The sequence below is a fragment of the Phaethon lepturus genome, unplaced genomic scaffold, assembly GCF_000687285.1.
Source record: "Phaethon lepturus isolate BGI_N335 unplaced genomic scaffold, ASM68728v1 scaffold44818, whole genome shotgun sequence".
NCBI lineage: Eukaryota > Metazoa > Chordata > Aves > Phaethontiformes > Phaethontidae > Phaethon > Phaethon lepturus.
The window spans coordinates 60,722-77,352 of record NW_010558257.1 but is presented as its reverse complement, the minus strand read 5'-3'; the positions used below and the strand labels follow the sequence as shown (position 1 = coordinate 77,352).

Below are 16,631 nucleotides of genomic sequence, written 5' to 3'. Positions count from 1 at the left end.
CGACCTCCTGCCGCTGCGGCGAGCGAGGGGCAGCCCACCCGGGGGAGCGACGGGCGCCGCCGAGTCTGTGGGATGGGCGGCTCCTGGACCGGCGTGCCAGGCCGAGGGTGTGTTGGCACTGGACCAAAGTGCCTCCTTTTCTCTCCTAGGAGCATAGAAGGAAGGCCCTTTTTCTGGTCACTAAAGCAGCCGAGGAGAAAAGGAGCTACCCTGCAGCTCGCTTTTACCCCTTATCTTCCCGGCTGTGCTGGCTCAGGGGCAAGGTCGTTTCTCTCCTTCCCCGTCGCTCCGGAGATCGGGGTCTGCCCATTCGCCTTCCGCCCCAGCCTCCCGTCTGCACTACTCAGGTAGGCTTCAGCGGAGCTGCTGACTCCCACCCGCACCCCTGGGGCAGGTTTTACATCGCGTCCCCTTTCATCCTTCAGTCTCCTTCTGTACGGTACGCTTTCACTTTAGAAAGTGACAACAGTGTCGTTTTCATGGGTAACGTGAAAAGAGAAGAAGGATGGATTGTGTACATTTTGGAGTGGGTAGGGAGTAATTTTCATTTGAGACGAGATTATTCCTTCGGAGGAGAATGCCTGTCGCTTGTGGATACGGCAGCAGAGAAGTGCAGGGCGTTCTCAGACATGGAGATTCTTCCAGCCGCATAGATGCTCTGTTTCCCTGCGCAGGACATGGGGTGAGACAGCAGGGAGGAAGGAGGGGCCCTTCCCACCGTGGACAACAGTGGTATGCGTTTGATTTTGTCTTATTAAATTGCGTAAAGCTGAGACAGTGAAGGTAAATAAAAACACAGAAGCTGAGGCAGCCCTGAGGGTGGAATTGTCCATTTTGATCTGCATTGCAGGTGCATAAGAAGCATCCAGGGTGCTTGTTGGCTTTGCCTAGATGGTAAGATGCCTAGCTTTGTTGATCCTTTTGCGATATAAATTATGCTCCTTAATTAAAAAATAAAAGACAAATGGATGTGACTGTAAATACAGTGCCTTTTTCCATGTAACTTACTCATTAGTGAACGTAATTCTTTAGTGGTTTATAATGACAGTCTCTGGGAGAGGCTAGGCTAAATACGTGCATTTATGCTCTTAAGCTGTACATTGCTTTTTGATTTGACTATTTAAAGGAGATGCTTTATAGACAGATAATGACAGACTTGTAATATTGTTAATTTTTCAAGCTTTTGGTTGTACTGACATTCCAGCAGTCATTTTTAGTGAAACAACAAAGATCAGGAGGTCATAACAGAGGAAAGTATCAGCTGCTTAAGTAGAAGAAAAATATTGGCTAAACTGACACATAACTGCTTTTTCTCATCCTATTACCATGCTGCTTCTTAGTATATCTTTAAAGTTTCCTCCCCACCCCCTTAGAAAAGATGGTCTCGATCAACCTAAGTGCTGTATGTAGTTTTCAGTCCAGTAACTGTTGCAAACTCCAAAATAGCAATCTTACTTCATTCCTTAAAGTTGTTTCCTTTACTTAAGATTTCCGATATAATTGCAGACTTTCAGGGCTTTTAAATGATTTTTTTAAAATTCATTTTGTCATTGGAGTTACAAAAATCAAACTGTTCCTCTGTGTGGCCTAATTCAAGAGGCTGTAGGTATTAAGGACAATGTATTTGTTCATCCAGATCTACTACATTAGTCAATCCTTTAATAGCAGTAGGCACTCACCAGTGCTATTATTCCAGAACGTGGGCCATAATGCAAAGTCAAATTATTTCTTTAACATTATAAACAGTATAGTCGAGGGGATACAGTTGTAATAAACTAGTTTGCAACTTTATTTTTGCTACTGTGTTTGACTCTCTCGGTGTCATTACTTGTCTATGGCTTAAAAATGGTGTTTTAAAGTAGCAAAACTTCAAAGGATTGCTTTTTATATCCTCAGGATTCACAATATATTGCAGTACTTACTTGAATTACATAAGAGTATTCTGTTCATACATCTTTTTACTCAAGTTCATGTTTAGTGTCACTTTTCATGGTAATGTTTTAAAAAATATAGCAAATTGTAGTTTTCTTCGTATGGAGAACAGATGCCTTTCTCTTTCTGAAACAGTTTATAATGCTTAAGATTTTTTTTTTGCTGGCAAGTGACACTTTCTGAATATATTTCCGTATCTGTATGTGTATATGTGTGTCTGTTAGTAACGGTGGTTTTTGATGAGCAGTGATTTACTGGAAAAAAATCAGTGTGTCAGATAACTTAATGTTGATGCTTTAGGGGAAATACTTAAATGTGTTCTGACTAGACAAGTGCGTAGCTTTTCCTACTGCTGGTTTAAAAAGCAAAGATACTGATGAAAATCTTAAGAAAAACCTAGGGATTTTGGTGTTGAAAAAAGATAGTTGGATTAAAGGTCTCTGGTTTGGCTTGCTTCAGCCACTTTCGTGTCTGCTGCAGCACACAATAAAACATTGTGAGTAGCTGCATAAGATTGAAAAGCATAGACATAAGTCTGTGTGCCTTATTGCAGCTTCCACACTGTTGTTATTGATACGAATATGCTGCAATAAGCTAATATTGTGTAACCATAACCAGCACTGTCAGAACAGTCTGTGGCAGAGCTTGTCCTGCCCCTGGGAACAACGGTGCCAAGTGCCACTGCCCAGAGCCGGGGTGGAGTTGAAACGGGGAGGGTGCTCTTTGTTCAAGCAGAAATCTTCTTGCTAGATTTCCTGGTTCCTTTGCATCTGCAGCAAGCCAAAACAAACTCTGCGCCTTTCTTGCGCGCTCCTCTGATGCGATGTCTGAAAAGGCAAATGAAGATAATGAATAGTGGATTTAGTAGAGCTAAATTTGAATGTTAGCCCCCCAGTTGCTACCTGCTGCACCTCACCTCTGATTCCTTCACTTGCTTGACAAGACCTGGTATCCTTTATATATCTGGCTGTAGTATCTGCAATTAATGTGTGCCTGATTAGCATGCTTACTCTCATTTCACTCCTAGAAAACCTTTGGTTTGAACTTAAAATGTTAAAATACCTTGCTGCTTCTTGGCCGTAATTATTTGGGTGGAAGACAGGATTTAAGATCAATGTTATTTAAAAATGTTGCTCGGCTGAAAACTGTGACATTTCATGGCTTCTCTCTAAACAGGATGATATTGCTGCCTCTAGAAAGGCTGAAAATATGCCAGGGAACAGTGGCTCCCTGTAATCTGATTCAGTGCCCAGAGGGAGGGCACAAAAGGCACAGCATATCGCATCTCTGTGGAGTAGAGGTGTCGCGCTTAGGAAGTGTCCATCTGTATGGAAGAAATTGTGTGAATGATGTCATTAGCGGCAGGTATCCTTTGAATACAAGTATGCGTGCTTGTTTGCTTTCCATTACTCATGAAAGCCTGATTTAAGCTGTGTACAGTTTTACTGTCTCAATTTGAGATACCTGGATTATGTAAAAAAGAGTGTAAAGCATCTCTGTTTGAAATTCTTTGTCCTGATATCCTATTTACTTTAAGAAACAAAACAAAACAAACTTAACTTGCTTAAGAGAGGACTTAAACGTAGGTCATCACCACCACTAGATTTCCTTCAGTAGCAGCTCTCAAAAACCTTTACTTTAGCAGAGACCAATTTTTGTATGTTTGATCGTAGCTGCTGTTCTAAAATAATAAAATCAATGGCTTATGAAACAGCATCACAGAATGCATTAGAGAAAAGCATGCTCCTCAGGCTGTTAAACTTGCCTGAAAAAAAGTTGTGCTATTCTATAGAGTTGTTGTTTGAATAGCTATTCTCTGTAAACTGCTCTCTCCTGGGAGGACAGATTTATTTAGCTTGCTGTAAGGCTTCAGTGCCTCTTGATGTGGTTCAGAAATATTCCAAGTAAACTCTGAAAATCATGATTTCTGCAGTTCTTGCAGTAGGAGCTCAAGCTCAGGTGAGTGCCTGGAGCTGGCGCAGGAAGCAGTTCTGCCTGTACCACCTCCCTGCCCTCGTTACTGATTTATTTTTTTTATTATTTGTTTCTAATTTTTTTTCCACCTTCCGCATCAGCTGCACGGGTGTCCGCAGTGCTGCATGGTGGACCCATCACCTGAAAAACAGCCAGTGGAAAAACGGGTTTGTTGGCAGCTGAACCAGTTCCCTGACCTGGTTCACTGAATGACCAGGAAGGTGTTTGCAAAGCGTTTCAGAAACGCGACAATAAATTCTTGCTCAGTATATGCAAGTAAGACACCGCCAGGGCTAGGGCTGGATAGCTAAATAGTTGCGTGCCTGTGTGATGGCAGGTTATTTTCCTCTTATGGGGCAGTGGGAAATGCTCAAAGTCACTTATGTGAAAACAGCGTAAAAATTTTTTTGGTTTGTGTTTCATTAAGCCTTCAGAACTGGGAAATTCTTAAAATTACACAAACACATTTTCTTTGACTTCTTGTGCGATTCTCATGTTACTAATCATTGAGAATAAAATTAAAAGAGAACATTAAGTGTTCGTAAGTGAATGCTTCATATCTGAAAAAAAGCCCTTGACTTTTCCATAGTATAGTATTATTTCTAAGCATAAATTGAGAGTTATACTTAATATATCCTTGTACAAAAACCTCCCACAGCCCACCCTGCTAGCTTAAGTCCTGATTCAGCTTTAACTGAAACTAGAGAACTGCGTTAATGACTTTGAAAGAAATAGGATCAGGCTCATTTTTGTGTGTAACATTGATACTGTGTTAGTCTGGGGGAATTGAATATTAATTTCCTTTTCATTCAAAGAAATTGGCTTTAGTAGAAAGACTGACGTGTGTCTTTGCAATATTGTAGCTGACTAGTTGTGATTGAGGTGCAAGCTGTGTTTTTTGATGGTATTATATTAAAATAACAAACTTTTATTCTTAGAGTGAAGGGGTGAATAAAACAAAGGCCACTCATCAGGAGTGCGTGCTAGAAAGCAGAAGAGAGCCAACCTGTTCCTCTGAACTATGACGTAGCCTACTTGTGAGGGCTTTTGTTGTCACTTAAAGAAAATAAAAATTACGCAGACGTCATCCTTGTTAAAGGGGTTCTTTTGAAGTAGTCTGAGTTATTTGGATGATACCTTCTTTGATTCCCTAAAGTGAATTATACCCAAATGAGGTCATTTTCATTGGCTATTTCTTCTTGACAGCTGTACAGCCATAGCATTGGATACCCTAGTATTTGTCAGAATAATTGTATCTGTATAAAATGCCACTGCTGGACCATTTGATTTGATCCTCTAATAGTCTCTGTCACGGTAGTGATCTTAACATCTGATTGCTTGTAGTCTTTTTTTCCCACTGTCATGGCTCTGGGGTTGTGTGGTCTCAAGGACAGAGAAAACTCCCTGTGAATTATTCCTGTCAGCCCTTATGACTTCAGGTAGACAGTCGGGCACCTGAGCAGTCAGCGATTTCTGTGCAAAGTGCCAGCTTGTTCATTTAGAGCATCTAGAAGAACTAAATCATTGCTACCAGAAGCGTGTCCACTTAATGATTCTTCCTGCTGCTATACCAATTGCTGTTCAAAAAAGTATTTTTTTACTAAAATAATAAAACCTGTGCTTACTTAGGGACATTTAGAGATTAACCCTGAAGAGTCTGCAGAATCTCTGATCAGAAAATGAAGGGGAAGCAGGGCAGAGAAACAACTGAGTAAAATAGTATTGAAAAGCATTAGAAATAGAAAAGGACCTGAGAAAGCAAAATCGTATCCTTCCTCTGGGAGGAGAGTGGCACATTTCCTTTTTCCTCTCAGTTGTCTCTAGGGAAGAACTACTAATTTTCCTTGGCTTAAAGCACGCAAACTAAACCAATATGAAAACAAGGTTTTGGGACAATAATGACATGTAAATATTGTTATACTTTAACACAGAAGGCAGAGGAAGAGGGGGACAGAGTTGTTGCTGTAAGATGTACTCTGGCTGATAAGGGAGCACTGGAGAAGGGAAAGACTTTCATAAGGTGGTTGTGTCGGCCTACCAAATAGTCTGAAAAACATGACTTCAAGAAATACTGAACTAGTTAAAGTGGTTTAGTCTCACGCACAGATGAATGAGGGGCGAACATAAATCTGCAACTGTATAATAGGCTGTTATTAAACTGTATTATTGCTGGGTCTACATTAGTAGAAATATAATGGTATCAGGTTGGGGGTGGGTGGAAAAAGAAAGCAAAGCCCTTGAGCTGTGGAGACCGCAGGGTTTCCTTTATTATGTCCTTTAAAATAAGCTGAACAAATGCTTTGGGGATGGCATACGTCTCTGGAGACGGAGAGCTGATCTAAGCAAAGAACAGCTAAGGGTCTGTCAGTCGGGCATTTTATCATTAGAGCTACGTTATTTAGAAATGTGTGGTCCATTCAGTGACGGTCTTTAAAATGGGGACTGGCTAAAACTTCGAAGGTTCTTACAAGACTCCTGTGTCCTTAATTAGTTCTTGAAATTGTATATTGTATAGCATACAAAGAGCATTTTGGAAGCTTTTGTCACATTTTGAGGGGGCACTGGCTAGATACCAGTTGAGAGGAGAGTGGCTGCCTGCCCATACATGTTTCAAGAAGATTGGGATATGTTGGCCAGGAGCTAAAGCAGCTTCTCAGGTGATAGTCACCCCATCCATGTAGAAGGAGGTTATTCTGGTTTGTGTAGTGGATACCAAACAGGAATGAAAATGTTAAATAACTATGGTTGGTTGAGCTTTGTTCCAGTAGCTTCCTTTGGTCTGTGTCTAAAGTCATAGATTAGCATCTCCCTTCTCTTACCCTGCAACGGGGTATAGAGATGCTCTGATTTTGTGCAAAGGCACCTAATACACAGCCAGATGCTCATTGCCTTGAAATATTTTGAACTCTGTCCAAATACTTAAGATCAGAAAAGGCCTGGAGGACTTGAGGCTCAATCTTTGAGCTGCCTCCAGATCTACATTCCTCTCTATATCTAGAAACATTTTGTGATGGTGGCGATCCTGAGAAGTGAGAAATTTTGCATGTTTTAAGGGTGAATGCAGCATACCACCCGGATACAGCTTGTGTAATGTGACAGGTTGGACACTGTTGGTGTTCAGCGCAAGTCTCCCTGCGAAAGAGGAGGTGTGTTACTGTTGCAGTGTTGAACACTGCAATGCCCTTTTTAATGATTTATCATCCTTACCAAATGACATAGGCATTTCTCGTGGGAGTTCGCCTAGCTCTGCATTGCACAGTTCCTTTTGTGCAAGAACATAGCAAACTTTTTTTTTAAAAGTTGCTTTGGAGACGAGGGGGAAGGGGTAAAACCATAGTGACATAACTGTTCTGTGGTGTATGCAGTCACAGCTTTTTTCCCAGCGTTGGCTTAATTTATGTGATGAAATCCAGCCCAAGGCGCATTGCTTTGAGAGCTGTCCTGCCCATTTCCATGGTGAGAGAGTGAAGATTGCTCATCTGGGCTATTAAGGACTCAGGTGACTTCTCCATTTTTCTATTTTGCTTGTGCTTTTTGATCATAGCCTTATTCTTGGCTGCACATTCTTTCTTGTTTCAAAGAGCAGGAGGTGAAATCAGCTTAGTGCAGAACTGCTTTATAGGATTTCCTCTTTGAAACCCCAGTGGGAGATGTACCTGAATAGATTCTTTTTTTTTTTTTTTCCCCTTTAGACTGACCCCTCCCAAGACCATGTTTTCTGTAAGACCTCAGCTGCCCAAGAGAGCAGTTGTTGGCTGTCATTTGTGGCTGAGTACTACACACCAAGAAACAGGGGGTTAAGAGTTGTTAAGGAACTTTGGAGTAGCTGTAAATCCCACTAACCCAACTCCCTGGAACTAAGTCAAAGCATCCGCATAGGGAAGTGGTGGGAAAATGTTCATTGACCTGTATTGAAAGAAACTATTCATTATTTTTTAATATATTTGTTTCTTTTTCATTACATTTCCTGAGTCTATTCCCATTTAAAAAACTTTCTGACTGAGATTGCATGGGTTAGGAGGTCTCACTTGCATCATATCCTATGAGCTGCTGACAAATTTGAGACCAACATTAAATAAAATGTTTTGTGCAATCATAGTAGCTTTCACTAGCTACTTGAGAATGCAGGATTAAAGGGGTGCTGTTAATTCTATAACAGCTTTTTCAAGTTTCAATGCATGGTTTAACTTCATAAGGGTTGTCAATGTTTCTGGCTTTAAAAATTAGTTTATATTTTCTTATGGTGTCCTCTGATCTACAACTTACATAAACAAGGAAGTTGATTAGTTGTAAGGTGTTTTGCAATGTACAAAATATGCAAAATGACTGTAAGTGGGAAAAACAAAAATAAAAGCCTTCAGTGTTTTAATAATCCAATTATTCAAGTATTTAATAATCCAATTATTCAAAGCTAACTGACTTGGGAAACTAGTTGTATGCAAATAACTTCCCAGTCATAAATGAGCATATTTTCCTGCTGCCACTTCTTGGGGCAGAGGAACAAACACCCATCACCCCACAAAACACTGTTTTTAGCCAGTATGCTTTAAATTGAAATATGTGATTTAGGTGGACTTCTTTAAGCGCATAGTCACACTAAATCATAATGATTTGGAAAACAGCACTGTTGAAGCAAGTGATGTCTCCTCTTGCCCTGTCCTGCAGAAGCATCGTGGATGTGAGCATCCAGGAGGGCCACAGCCAGGAGGTCTGCTTTTCTCCCAGGTTCTGTCCCTTTACAAAACACACGTGGTGTCTCCGGGCTCTTTAAGGTAATCTTTATTCAGGTGTCTGAAGATGCTTGTCTGACCCAAAAGCAGAACAATTGCCAGAGCAGTCTTTAAATAGCATTGCCAGTCAGCGTTTTCTGTAGGGAAGTTAAGTCCTTCATATTGATTATTGAGTAATTCCTCTGTAAAAGCAATTATTCAGCTCAGCAGTATTTTTCATGTAGTAAAGAATTCCAAAATCATAAGCCAGTAAAACAAGAAAAAGAAAATAACCCCCCACTGGTATAGCTGAAGAAATCCGAACAAGCTGTGCAAGCAGTATAAATAGCGTGGTGCTAAGGCATGAACTGCAACACTTTTTGTACACTGCATGCCGCATGCCCATTAGGACAAGTCATTGTAATGCCATGTTTTCCTGGAAGGAGTGCCGCCAGTGCTGGGCTCCTAAGTTCCTGCTGTCAGGAGCACTCTTCTGTGGTGTCATGCGGAGAGGCATTTTCCCTCCTTGTAACCCCATGTTTCTGATCTTCAGAAAGGGTCTGTTCAGTAAACTTGCCCAACAGCAGATGAATTGCTAGGTTGTTGTGGCCTGTCTTACTGTATATCCCATCCATATTTTCAATCTTTTTGTGTTCAGTTCAGTTGTATTATTTCTAGGAGCATAAACCAATTTGGTATTATTCTAGAAAGATAAATATTTTCTCTTTAGCTGGCTTCTGCTTTGGCAGCTTGGCCAGCTTTTTAGTTAGGCACTGCCTGAAAGAACTTCCTACAGGGAAAAATATTGATGAACTCGCAACTGGGTGAAACATAGGTGATCCGTGGGTATCCGAGAGCTGATCAGACTGCAGGTCTGAGGTTTTTTTCTATCACACCCTCATTGGTGTGATAGAAATTTCCTTATGAGTATGGCTGCAAAAGCAATCAAAAATATTTTTAATATTGTGCTAACGAACCTGGTTGACAGATAATGCATATTCAGTTGAAATCCGTTTCATCCAGATCGCAGGCTTAGGTCTAATTTTGTGGTTTAAGAGTTGGCGTAAAATAGGTAGAAGGTGAATAGTGGCTTGGAATATATCCTTATTAATACCAATTTGCACAACTAACTCTAAGCAAAATTCATTTAAAAAGTGTCTCTGTGTAGTGACTGCCTTGGCAAGACACTTCCCCTGTTCATATGGTGGGTGGTTTTGGCTGTTGCCCAGAGCACGCGTGCACAGGCTGCACACTGTTTGTATGTGCTGTGTAAAAAGACGTGACTGGCCGGGTAGAGCAGGGTTTGAACTGAAGCTGCTGCCCATGAGTTCTGCGGCAGCTGGGACTTTACCGCGGTGGCCTTCCCTTTCCCTTGAAGGAAAGAAGAGAGGACGGGCAGACAACCAGGCTGCAGCGAGGAAGAAAAGCGTAGGAAGGTTGCAGAAGGCTTGTGGGAAAGTCTGATCCTTTATCCCCAGAGGAGCCGGGCTGCAGCTAAACTTTGTAGTGGATTGATTTAATTGCTGTCACTGATTAACTTACCGGTGCTGCAGGGGAGGTGATGCTCTGGTGATGGTAATTATTATTTTCTTCCAAACCTTACAAAACTAGCCTGCCTCTGATTTTTATTTTTCTCTTTTTCAGAGTAGGTAATCCTAGTATGATCTTTTAAAATGCAAGAGATCAAGGTGAAAAAACAATTGAGGGGATTAATAGTGACAGCCTTGTTTTGCTTTCCTTAGCATTTAGAAACTAGTTGTTTAAAACGCATTTATTTGCAAGAACTGGGTTATAAACGCTTCCTGTTTGTTGCTGTGATTAAGTCCTTTTCTGTTCAGATTATAGTTACAGGCATAAAGCCACTGTTAGTAACCATTGTGACAGAAAAGGCTCCGGGATATTATGTGTAGGTTATTCTTTCACCTAGCACTGTCACTGCTTAGAGTTTCTTTTGTAAAATACAATTCTGGATTAAAAATCCCTTCCCAGCCCTGGTGTACCACGCAGCCTGAGCTCCAGCTGCCATGCAGGTGTGGACTCTGCAGGTTTTATTCTGCTGTCATACTTAGTCGGTCAGAGTATAACGATCACTTAAGAAATTGGATCATTCACTAAAGCTTCTGTCTGTCTGAAGTCAGCTTTGCAAACAACATGATGTCACTTTGAAAATGTAGCACAGCTAAAATATCATCACTCCTTAAAATTAATGGTGCCCCACAGTAATTGCTATGGACTGCGTAGTCCGTCTTCAGATTGTCCTCTAACGCTGTGGGCAGTGAGGGCGACCCAGTGCATCTGCTGCCGGGCTGTGGAAAGCAGTCTCAGCTCAGATGAGCCGCTCTTCAGAAGTCGTAGAGCAAGAGCCTGTATGCACAGCTTGGTTTATTTCTTATTCGGCCAACCCAGAAACCTCTTTTCAGAGTATTTTTGGCCCATAATTTTTGCTTGTTTGCTGCTGATGGTGATTGCGGAATGACCTGTTCCACTCAAAGCACAAGTTGGCACTGTTACCCTCCTTCCTGAGCACTGAATTTAATCTTTGTTCTCTGTTATAAAGTAACCCAGAGCTCTGTTTTGCCTACAGCAGTACAGCAGTCGAGTCCTTGAAGTTGGAGGTTTTTTTTGCTTTTTTTTTTTTTGTTTTTTTTTTTTTTTTTTTTTTTTTTTTTTTTAACAATCAAATATACGCTTCTATAGGGGTAAGTCAGTTGATGATGTCAGTTAAGGTCACACATGAAATCAGGAAGGCTCTGTGTGTGTCTCTCTCTGTTTATCCTGCTCCTCCCCACCCCCAAGTGTTTAATAAGGCACAGGAGCACCGAGTCTGGTCGTCTTCTGGGGAGTAAAAGTATAAAATTAAACGCAGGGCTGTGTTATGTTTAGGAATGACAAAAGTGTGTTACTTTGTGTGTATGCTCTACCAATTTTACACTTGCAGAATCAAATCTGTGTCATAAAACTACAGACCAAAAAGAGCCCAATGGAAACACTTGACATGGCAAGATGAACCAGTTGAGATTGTCTGTGAGGCAGCAGAATTAAGGTCTATCTCATGCACAACATGTGGTCCTGTAATTACAGACCGTGGTTGTGATGCCATTGCAGATGGTTGTCCAGGCAGCAGAGGTCCTGATTCTTTCCTTACCTTCGTAACCTAAATACTGTAATTGTTTTTACAAAACTACACAGAGAACTGAATTTAGCCTTTCGTGCTGTAGTGACAAAGTTAATGCTCCTCGTGCATCAGCAGTGTTTAACCCAGCATCCAAACCACTTCGTCGGTCTCCCATCTCCGTGGCAGCAGGAGAGGGCTGCTGGGGCAGTGCGCAGAGGCACTTGACAAACCTTTCCTCATCACTCCTGGTGGTAGGCCAGGGCTGTGACTGCGTTCCCTGAGCTGCTCTGTCCCCCTGAAATTATTTCTCCCACCGTGGCTTGTGTAATTCCCACCCAGTATGTGCTGCTGCCTGTCACGCTGGTGTCCCCACGAGCCTGGCTCCCTAGGGTTTGGCTGTGCACCTCTTCTTGTGCTGTCGTCATGCTCCTGAGCTGCCCGAGAAGAAGGCTGCCTTCCCAGAGTGGTCACAAAGCTTCCCAAGCACAACAGCTTTCTTGCTAAAGAAATCTAAAGCGTAGTAATGTGGAGTTATTAAGGACATAATTTTCTGGCACATTTTCCTCATGTAGACCCAGCAGCCTGTATAAACCAGCTGCAGGCAGAGCAGCACCATGTGCCGTGGTTCTAGCAGCATGGCGCGCTCTGTATGCAGAGGGGAGTAGTGATCACACGGTGAAATTCATGACCTACTAAAAGTATACGCCAGTGATTTTGTGTTTTGAGGCTGCAGGAGGATCACATACTGTCACCGTTGCTTTTTCTCATTAGTGTACTTATTTTAGAGTTGAAATTTCCCTAGGAAACAGGACAATAAACAAAATTGTGTCATGACAGACTTGGTGACTAGACATCGCTAGGGGCCTGGTCACTCCTGTTTGTGGATGCTCCTCCAGGTACTTCTTCAGATGTCACAGAGGAGAGCCCCAGGGCACAGTGTGTGCTTCTCCACAGGAAGCATCTGGCTGTGCCTGGTGCCAGGAGCTATTCTTACCTCTGTATCAGGGAATTCACTTGGGAGTATCTGCAGCTCTACTGGACAGACGTTTCTCGGCAGTTTGGCCTGTGGGCATATGTAAAACCATTGTTGCCTTATCAGGAGCAGGAGTAACACTGGCAGTGCAGGGGTCTTCAAGGATGCCTCTTGACATCATACAGTTAACCAGTTCTATTTTTATTTGAGTCTGAGCACCGCTGTAGTCCAGGCCTAGTTTTATAAGGCTGTTCCACAAGGAAAACCCAGGGGTGTAACAGTTTTCCACGTACTTTTAACCTGAGCAAGAAAAATATCTTTGTTTTCTCTTCAAATGAAACATCATCCTTGTCAATTGCCCTGGTCCATGTCATCAGGGCTGTGGGAGACGCCAGTCTCCTGGGGCCTGCAGAGGGTGTGGGATGCCTGCGCTAGCACGGCTGAGGAAATGCCCCTGGCAGCAGCCAGAGCTTTCTCTGGTGCCGGTCCCCATGAGCACATCTCGGCTAAGGTGCCCCGTAGCAACCACGTCGGTGGCAGTACTGCTGGGCCTAGCTGTGTCTTAGACTCCCTGGTTTGCATTTCTCTTTAGAGATCGTGCGTTTTAGTGCATTATTCCTTGTTCCTGTCCAGGGATGTTACTAGTTCCTGTGTCCCTGGAGGTAAGTGGAAAACCCCTGACAAGACAGAGGGATATACTAGCCCATTTCTCAGAACTCCACTTTTATCTTGTAACAGGATTAGCGACTTTGTCTGTCTGAAGTTAATCCTTTAAATGTGTTAACTCCAAACAAATGAGTTCCCTGCGCTGCTCTGGCCTAGAGTATAATTAGGCTTTCTATGAACTTAGAGCACTTCTAAGTTGAAATGGTCATGAAACAGAAAAACCTTTTGTGGTATTTGCTTGATTGCATATCCATTCATTAATAGTAGAATTCAGATATTCCTGCTTATCCTTGCTGTAGAGTGAGGACCTTTGTGTGTGCAAGATAATTCGCTGTTACAATTCTCCATCTGTTTACTGACAGGGGAGCTGCATGTCAGGATGGCAACCTCAAACCTGGAGAACCAGCTACAGAGTGCCCAGAAGAATCTCTTGTTTCTGCAGCGAGAACATGCCACCACACTGAAAGGCCTGCACGCTGAGATTCGACGCCTGCAGCAGCACTGCACAGGTAGCTGGGAGAGGATGCTGATGCTGATTCGGTGCTTAATTCTTTTCACAAGAACGGAGTAACTGCTTCCTACTTCAGCAGTGAAACCTTGGCAACAAAGCCCACCACCAGGGTGCATTTGGGGTGATCAGCACTTAGCTGGGGGCATGACTCTGTGATCGTTAAGCAAAGATTTCTCTTTAAAAAAAAAGGGGAGGGGGGGAACATGTCACCTGATAGTTCTAGTTGTTTTACAGATTTGATACTTTGCAGTGGATCTCCTATTATTGCTTCAGGTGGGGGGAAGAATTAGCTGTGCTTTTGTTGAAGTATGCCATTGTAAACATGCTCACCAGGTGGTGTTTGGGGTAGATGATGTTGTTCTAACAAAAATAAACAATTTTTTTCCTCAGATTTAACCTATGAGCTGACTGTTAAGAGTTCAGAGCTATCAGGTAAGGAATACGTAACATTTTTCTTTTAATGTTCATGTTAAACTTCCTCATCTTTTTCAATGTTTGTAATTTCTCCATTACAAGTAGGTGAGAGTTCTTTGTACTTGGGTTGTTGACTTTATAAATTCTAAAGGTGTAAGAGTAGTTTTCTACTTTCCAGACTTACTGTTATCTATGATGTAAATGTCACAAGTTCTTAACAAGGTCACACAGGAAATCTTGGAAAGAGCCAGGAACAGAGTGTGGAACTGCTGACTCCTCTCTCTTGCTAGACAGTCAGTTCCCTGCATGCTGTATGGGCATAGGGCACACGAATTTTAGGGGCAGAAGAGTGAGACTATTATTAAAACTTACCTGGTACTGTAATTACACCACAAATCCTTTTTTTTTTTTTTTAATATATATGCCTATATAGATCCTAGATTCTTGTTATTTCAGATGTATTATGTTAACAGGTGAAGCACAGGAATAAAATACTCCCTGGGAGTAGTAACCTCCCAGATCAGGGATAGTGTGTGACAGGCCATGAACTGCAGATAAGAGAGAACATGGGCAAGTTTAGCAAAGTGACCGGGCAGCTTTGCATGTGCTCAGCATTATTTCTGGATATTGCAGTGTTGCCCAGATGCTTCTCATTGCAGGATTTTCAGAGTAGGTGATATATCAGCAGTGCCACTGTGTTGGTGCTGTGCCAAGCTCAGACACTGCCCAGTGTGGAGGGGACAATACCCAACACAGTATAGTTGATAGCCCTGTGACACTGGACGCTTGTTATTGGAGAAATTCAGGCTGCTGGTCTCTGCTAAACAGTTGGTAAGCCATCCAGCCATAATAACCGAGGGAAGAGTGACAGAATCACCCCACACACCCCATGGTGTGAGGGCATTTGCCGTGGGCGAAGTTCCTTTTCATAACCTGAGGATTTGCAAAACGGCTCTGATTTTGAGCAAGTTCAGCAAGCACGGTTTCTGTAATCCTTGTTCCCCCGAACACGTGAAGCGTCGCTACCTAGTATCAACGCTATTAAACCATGGTGAGTGGCATTAGCTCATCATCGTTTCCTTAAAAGCTGTCCCCGTGCTTCTGAAGAGGAAGTAATTAGTTTAGCTGAAGTATTAATATTTTACATGAAGTAGGTAGTATTAGCTTGGGATTTCTGTCACGGCTTTGGGATGGCAAAAGGAACCCTATTGCACTGTTTTGCTTAGTGGCTATTGTTAACTTGAAACACTTCTGCTTTTCCTATCCTTCTAGGAAATGGTAGTTCAAAAAGTGATGAACTCAAAAGAAAGTGCGAAGATCTCGAAGCTCAACTGAAAGTCAAAGAGGCTGAAAATAATGAATTGATGAAAGAACTTGAACAAAAGAATGCAATGATAATGGTGCTGGAAAACACTATTAAAGAAAGAGAAAAGAAGTATTTGGAAGAGTTAAAAATGAAAAGCCATAAGCTCAATATGTTGTCAAGTGAACTAGAGCAGAGAGCAAGCACTATTGCTTATTTAACTTCTCAGCTGCATGCTACCAAGAAGAAGCTGATGAGTTCAAGTGGGACTTCAGAGGGGACTCCCTCTGGCAGTCCCGTGTTGTCCAACTATAAGCCGTCCCCTCCCAAAGATAAACTGCCGGAGACTCCACGGCGCAGAATGAAGAAGAGTCTGTCGACACCACTCAACCCCGAGTTTGAAGAGGCCTACAGAATAGGATCGGAGAGCCGGAAGCTGCTGCTACGAGAGCCTGTGGATGCCATGCCTGATCCCACTCCATTTCTGTTGGCCAGGGAATCGGCAGAGGTACATCTTATTAAGGAGAGGCCGCTAGTTATTCCACCTATTGCTTCAGATCGTGCATCTGGTGAGTCGCACAGCCCAGCCCGAGAGAAGCCGCACAAGGCACACATTGGGGTGGCGCATCGCATCCACCACGTCGCCCCATCTCAGCCTCAGCCGGAGGTTGAAACGCTGGCAGTGGATCAGGTCCACGGAAGCAAAGTGGTCAGGAAGCACTCAGGGACAGACAGAACTGTTTGAGTAAAGTCACTGAAATGCTCTACTCTGTTGCTGTTTATGCACTGTGATCCTGTAGGATAAATAGCACCTGCAGTAAAGTTTCTTTTGATGCCCCATGCATGCCAAACTTCCTCCAGATACGTCATTAATATATTATGCTCCTCTAATGAAACCTAGTATGACTGTGTTCATATGGCAAGGTGTCTAACTACTAAATGCTGTGGCCAAATCAGGGGTACCTGACTGCTTGCTTCTGAGCACTGCTCCATTTATTGTAACTAACTACACGTGTGGACAAAGGCACAGGCTG

The 16,631-nt window shown here is 42.6% G+C and overlaps 1 protein-coding gene across 1 annotated transcript; it reads left to right on the top strand.

The window, feature by feature from the left end:
* The first annotated feature begins 13,742 nt into the window (after nt 1-13,742).
* CCDC92 (coiled-coil domain containing 92) lies at nt 13,743-16,342 on the top strand. Its single transcript, XM_010292991.1, has 3 exons — nt 13,743-13,878; nt 14,271-14,312; nt 15,567-16,342. Exons 1-3 carry the CDS (start codon nt 13,749-13,751, stop codon nt 16,340-16,342), a joined length of 948 nt encoding a protein of 315 aa, XP_010291293.1. The 5' UTR covers nt 13,743-13,748.
* The last annotated feature ends 289 nt before the right edge of the window (nt 16,343-16,631 follow it).